The 7,010-nt window shown below is 31.4% G+C and overlaps 1 protein-coding gene across 1 annotated transcript; it reads right to left on the bottom strand.

Moving 5' to 3' along the window:
* Positions 1-723: 723 nt before the first annotated feature.
* Positions 724-3,840, bottom strand: LOC120355647. The gene is made up of 2 exons (XM_039444255.1): positions 3,638-3,840; positions 724-981 (listed from the first exon to the last, which is right to left on the bottom strand). Exons 1-2 carry the CDS (start codon positions 3,787-3,789, stop codon positions 813-815), a joined length of 321 nt encoding a protein of 106 aa, XP_039300189.1. The 5' UTR covers positions 3,790-3,840; the 3' UTR covers positions 724-812.
* Positions 3,841-7,010: the final 3,170 nt, after the last annotated feature.

Consider the following 7,010-nt stretch of genomic DNA (forward strand, 5'->3'; position numbering starts at 1 on the left):
GCGAAATATACTATTGTATTCTATGGAAATAGTTTTATTGATACAAAACTTAAATTTCAGTGTTCAGTGTTGAAGGCATCATCTTTAGGTGTGGTAACTAAGTAACTTTTGAGAAACTGGGTAACAATAGCGGAGGTCCATGTTCTAGTGTCAGTGGAGAAAAATAGAAGAACAGTGTTGCCGATTCTCTGTCTTACCACTGCCTTTTATAGAGTATAGCTGATACCTATATCTGATGTAATATTAACTGGGCATTCTTGTATAAAATTATCAATTGCATATTATTCTTTAAGAATTTATTATATTTTTCAATTATTAAACAATAATTTTCATAGTTTGAAATAGTAATATTTTGTTAATTTTATTTATACATTAGAAAAACGATCTGGAAACGTTGCGGAGCTAGAAAATCTGAGCATATCTATCTGTTTTGTGGAATGATAGACAAGGATAGCAACACCAATGTTAATGAAATATTTTGCCATTTTATCGTGGACCTCGCTATAAACTTGACGTTACTTGAGTTACTTAATGTCTGTATTTTGAGCCCTTCAGTTTCGTATCAATAAAACTATCCCAGTAGAATAGACAGCATATATTATATATCTAACATTTTTTTCATCGTTGGGATTTGCAATTCCATTTTCTCTTTTATAAAATTCAAATGTGTTCCATTACATGTGAGACTTTCTCTCCCCAATTCAGCAATATCTTTTCCCCGTCCTCAGCATTTCAATTCAAACAATATTTATTTTCACCCTCATCAATATCCAATAATCTTCATAAAAAATTTTAATTGAAACGTATACATTTCAATGATAGCTCACCTGCGTAGCTAATTTGAGAAGATCCAGTTTATCCAATCTTTTATCGTCTCTGAATAGCAGAAAATGGTTAAATGACTTGTATTCAGCATTGGCAACCGTATAAAGGAAACTCATTGAATATCTCAGCTGTTCTTCTGTTGCTGCAGGCCAGTTCCTCCAAAATAAATACATACACATGAATAATAAAATTGGTCTCTTACATATCCATACTTTTTTACTACTAAAATTAAACTAAAATTTTAAAAACACTTATGTAGTGAAAATATACTTACATTGGTAGTGACGATTGTTTCGACCTGTTGTACTGTCATCATCTGACAGTCTGATCGTCACTACCAATGTAACTGCATTTTCACTACATAAGTGTTTTTAAAATTCAAATTTAATAAAATTGGGATTATTTTCCAATAATTGTACATCTACTCTAATGTGCAATATATTATCGCATTCTTTCAAGATTTAAACTTGATTCCCTTATAACCATGCTGAGTGGAAATGGTCCAATCAGAACTCATGGAAATTATATTTCTACTGTGCCGGTCACTGTTAACTGATAAGCCTATATTTCTGTTATGTAGCAATCCATCAGCTTTAATAGGTATTAAATGTTTTTGGCTTGAATTTAACAATAATTACATTGTTTTATTCCCGTTTTGAAGGTATCCTATATAATAAATTTATACTCGTCATAAACACAGTAAATTTCTCTTAAATATTCTTAACCTATTTTCAGTAATAATTTATTCCTTTCAAGAATGACAGAATGAATGATCAACATTGGATTGATTTTTATAATTTCATTTAAAACACTCACTTTTTAGCACTCAATTTTATGACGTTTCGACCTGTTTTTGGTCATCTTCAGCCAGACAATTCGACACTTCAAACTCACAGTGTCTGATGGCCAATAACAGGTCAAAACGTGATAAAAATTATGCTTACAATCCAAAAGTGTTTTTAATTCAAATTTGTTCAAATTTATAGTGGAAGAGAATGGATTTACAACACAGTATTTTTACATTATTGCAAATAAGTTTATGAATTTCAGAAATAATAAGACTTCATCATAGCTACGATGTTTAATTATTTGAAATAATTTCACATCTTTTGACCGAACGTAGTGAGGTCTATGTTTCAACTCGATTTGCTTTTGTCTGTCTGTATGTAATGCGATTACCGACAAACGCGTTGAAAGAATTCGATGAGATTTGGCAGGAATATTCCTTTTTCAACTGCTCGTCGATGTATACACAAGGTTTTTTGAAATTTTGCATTTTAAGAATAATATGAAAAGAAAAGGAATTCCTTCATACTCTGATATCACTATATATATCATCTTTCAAGATAGGATCAATCAGACTATAGAATTATTCATAATCAATCAGCTGACAAGTGGATTATTCATTGCATGCATTACACAGATGTCTGGCCGTGTCTAGTTCTATAAGGTAGGGTTTCAATATTTTTTATGATGCGTGCCCATCAGTATCAATATTCTCACATTTGAAAAACAAATTTAATAGGTGATTGAAAATAAAATAAATAAAAAATAATAAATTGAACTGAATAATGCCGAAGAAATTATAATATTCTTGATTGAAAAAAATTAATTTTGAAATAGTTGAGAAATATTTCTATCAGATGGAAAGATTATCACGAAACTGGATAAATCATCGTATGGGATACAGATTCAAACGTGAACTGAGTTTATTAACATAAGTGAATTTTTGATTTTGGAGAAAACAATTAAGTTTTCAAGAGTGAATTATGATTCAACTGTAAATTGTGATTCAACTGAATCAACTAGAACAGGTGACACCAGATACTTGTGGATGAGAAAGCTGCGTGAGGTCTACTGTTCACAGAACTACTAGTCTACTCTGAAGATAGGATTAATCAGACTATAGAATTATTCATAATCAATCAGCTGACAAGTGGATTACACAGATGTTCTGGAGAATCCGTGTCGATTTCTATAAGGTCTATAGTTTCAATCAAAAACCATAATTATGCATCTTTGAAGGTGCGTACAGATTTACGCGCCGCGAACATGAGCAATTCACTTTTAATCAGCTGATGTCAAGCTTTTTATATCTGTATCTTACCATTTCTGTAAAAATACAGATATAGTCAGCTGATTAGAAGTGAATTGCTCATGTTCGCGGCGCGTATATCTGTACGCACCTTTAGATCTACAGTATGGTTTCAATATTTTTTTTTGCAGTCATGGTATTATTATGCGTGCCCATCAATATCAATATTCTCAAATTTGAAAAAACTAATTTAATAGGTGATTATTAGGTTATTAAAAATAATCAAATGATCAATAATGCTGAACAAATAATAATATTTTTGATTGTAATAAATACATTTTTTCACGGAACTGGATGAATTATCATATCATATGGAATACGAATTCAAACGTGAACTGAGTTTGTTAACATTTCAAATAGGTGACATCAGATACTTAATTGTGGATGAGTGGATGAGAAAACTGCGTAAGGTCTACTATTCACAGAACTACTAGTAGTAAACTTCACTAAGTAAGTAGTAAGTTCACTGGATTGTGAAAGACTAGGGGCTAGAAGAAGGGCTGCAAGCAACCAGGTGAGGAATTGAATGTTAGTATATGGGAAAAACTCCTTGACCTTGTAAAGGACACAGGAATTGGTTTGCCCAACAAACATACTTGGGACACACACTAAGCTTCGTTTGACGTGTGGGGTTCTTTGAACCTTTGGATCTTTGAATCCGTACCTTCAAAAACATAAAGATAGTAAACTTCCTCTGATTATTATATGATTGCTTACTTTTTAATCAACCGTTCGGCCAGTTTCACATCTAGTTTATTGGCGAAACAAACGGTTGCTGCTGGAAAAGCTGTTTTCCATGTTCTGTAGTCCTTTTGGATAGAAATTACGGTCGGGTTTGTGTTGAATCGGTTCCAACTGTTGTAGATCATCAGCGTTGAACCCACACACAGTAGAATCACTACTATTGTCCACAAAAGTCTACAAACAAAATAACTTCATTTTAGTTGCTTATCTATCTTCGCTAGGTTTAAATTTGTATAATGTTACACTCTATGGCCCAAAAAGTCCACAGAACAAAAGGATTTTGGTATATTTAGATCACAGTAATAAAAAATTACTACCTACTATCATAGAGAAAAGATAGCATAAGAAGATATCCCATGGTATAGGGCGTTTATGTCGTGAATTTCAATGTTAGCTCAAGCCGATAATCCAAGTAGTTATTTTACGTGAAGCTAAGTGACGCTGGTACGGTACCGTAGTCTCTCATACTGTGCAATTATTACACTCTTACTCAGTCAATACAGTCTTAGTCAGTAGTTGACAGTAATCGGAGTTAACAAATAATCGGCTTGAAAATTGGAACATTAACGATCCATACCATAGGATCAATATGCTATATTTTCTCTATTGCACTATTTCCCAAGAAAGCCATACCAACTACCTATTATGATAACAAAACATCCCTATCGTTAAAAAAACCTAGAAACCAAACGCATTTCAACAGGTTCAAATTATAGCAATGAAAAATTGAGATTGATCAGCGTTAATCAATATTTGTTAGCTGTTAGGACCAGTTGCACAGAAGCCTGTTGAATTATAGCCGTGATTAAATGCCACAAGAACCAATCAGAGAAGCATTCTTTTCAATAAATCTTTCTCAGATTGGTTCTTATGTCATTTAATCATGATTGAAATTTAACAGTCTTTAGTGGAACCGGGCCTTTAGTGATTTAAAATTCATTGATCAATGTGATCTGTTATCCACTGATCATCAGAGGATTTCAGTGGAATTAATCTTCAACAAGTGTGAATGAGTAAATGTTGTAATCATTTTTCCATTAACAGTCTTAAGAGTCAGAAAAAGATAGTACAGTAGTATAAAAAACTATAAGACTGGAATGTAATATGGCATCCTCAAGTATTACTTATTTCCAAAACTGAATAATATAATATGTGGAAAATAATGCATAATCTATGTAAACTCAAAAGAACTTGAAACTCATAGAAAATGTTTGCCTTGGGATTCAGGTCTGAATCGGTAGCCTTTTTCCATTCAGAAAACTACTTGATCGATTGTTTTTTGTACTCTTTAACAACATTAGATCAGGTACATTTTCTAGTAATTCAGGAGTACCTCAGAGTAGCAGCTTGGGGCCGCTCCTATTTCTACTCTTAATTAATGACATTTCTTCTTGTGTAAAAAATAGCAACTGTCTAATATATGCAGATGATGTCAAAATTTATCGCGCCATAAATGACTGTCGAGACACTGAGTTATTACAACAAGAATTAGATAGAATACATGATTGGAGTCTGAGAAATAAACTGGTAGGTACTCAATTTTATACAGAAGTGTAAAAATACAAGATTTTCACAAGGCAGCGGACGCCGGACGTTTTCAGCTACTCAATGCAGGGTAACCAACTTGAAAGAGTTTATTTAATTGAGCTCTTCAATTTTAACTGTCACATTATTTTGCAGACCTTCAATATATTCTTCATTTCATTTTCCCCCGTTCTTTTTTTTATCAAATTTTTCGTTTCTTCATTAAGTTTTTTTCAATTTTCAAAATGTAGTTCTTATTTATAATTAACTTTTTTCTAACTATCTTATCTTCTTTTAAGCAACTTCTTTCTGTTTTCTTAATCAGCAAGTTTATCTATTTTTAATATCAAGTTCTTATTTCTAAAACAGTTTTTTCTCCAAGCAACTATTTTCTGTTTTCTTTACCTAGTTTTGTTTTGCTTTTTAATTGCAAGTTCCCAATAATATTATTTCTAAATCATTTGTGTCATACTTTTTGTGTAAATGAGGTTTGTTTTGGCGTTTAGCTGTAAACCTCTTCGAGTTGTACTTTTTTCATGTAATGTATTCTCAATAAATAAATAAATAAATAAATAAATAAATAAATAAATAAATAAATAAATAAATAAATAAATAAATAAATAATAAATAAATAAATAAATAAATAAATAAATAAATAATAATAAATAAATAATAATAAATAAATAAATAATAAATAAATAAATAAATAAATAATAAATAAATATAAAGTGTTCGCCATACTCAATATTATACTATAAATACTAAATATATACTATTATTACATACTCAATATAATATATAATTATTATACTTAATGTGATATCCCTACAGATGTGGTTACCTGGCAACATAATACCATTGAATCAATATTCAATATACAAATTGAGTATTATTCTTATCCTATACTATATAAACGAGCAACTTCTGTTTATATGTTTAGATGTTTATATGTTTGTATTTCACCGAATCTCGAAAACGGCTCTAACGATTCTCTCAAAATTCAGAACATTGTGGGTTTATAATATAAAGATTCGATTGCACTAGGTCTCATCCCTGGGAAAACTCGCTGAAGGACATCAAAAGGATAATTATTATTCATCCTTGGAAAAACAGCTGATAATAATTATTTCGTCGTCTGTTGGTGATGGAAGTGAGTGAGCAAGTTTATGTGTGGTGGACTGTGTCAAACTTATGACTCAGCTGTTGAACTTTTGTAATCATTCAATCAGGTACTTAGTGCCGGTTGCAAAAAAGCCGGGTTATTTTCAATCCTGATTAATTCCAGTAGATCCATCTTTTTGAAATGGTCTTCTCTGATTTGGTTCACGTGAAGTTAACATGGATTTACATTTAAGCGGCTTTTGTGCAACTGGGCCTTTGTGAGGGAAATTTTTGCATTCCTCTGGGAATTAATCTCAATTTACTGTGATCAGATAGAACATTTCTGTATGAATGTAATTATAATTTCTTCTTTCGTAATAAATTTTTCATGCTTTTGTACTCCAGAGCGAAGCTCGGTCCCCGATATACTACCATTCACAGTGTAAGCATTAAAAAAGTATTTTCTATCCAATCATGGCTTATTCAATTTTCATATTATGTTCAATTACAATAGTTGGCGATGAGGATTGGATATCATACTTAATTAGGCCTACTCTGCATTTAGAAAGTACTCACATTTCGGTCCATGTCTGTTGAAATCCACCAGATATCTCACGCCATGTAATGTTGTACGTTCACAAAAATCCACAATTTTCCCCCAATCGTTCTGTTTTTTGCGTTTTTGTCTAAACTTCATAGTTGATGCTAAATAAATTCAAAT

Source organism: Nilaparvata lugens, unplaced genomic scaffold (genome assembly GCF_014356525.2).
Source record: "Nilaparvata lugens isolate BPH unplaced genomic scaffold, ASM1435652v1 scaffold3872, whole genome shotgun sequence".
NCBI lineage: Eukaryota > Metazoa > Arthropoda > Insecta > Hemiptera > Delphacidae > Nilaparvata > Nilaparvata lugens.

Excerpts from the sequence above, each read along its gene's own strand:
- LOC120355647 (XM_039444255.1), bottom strand. The coding sequence starts at position 3,789 with ATGATCTACAACAGTTGGAACCGATTCAACACAAACCCGACCGTAATT. Across the intron at positions 982-3,637 it reads GCCGAACGGTTGATTAAAAA|GAACTGGCCTGCAGCAACAG; the intron begins GTAAGCAATCAT and ends TTTATTTTGGAG.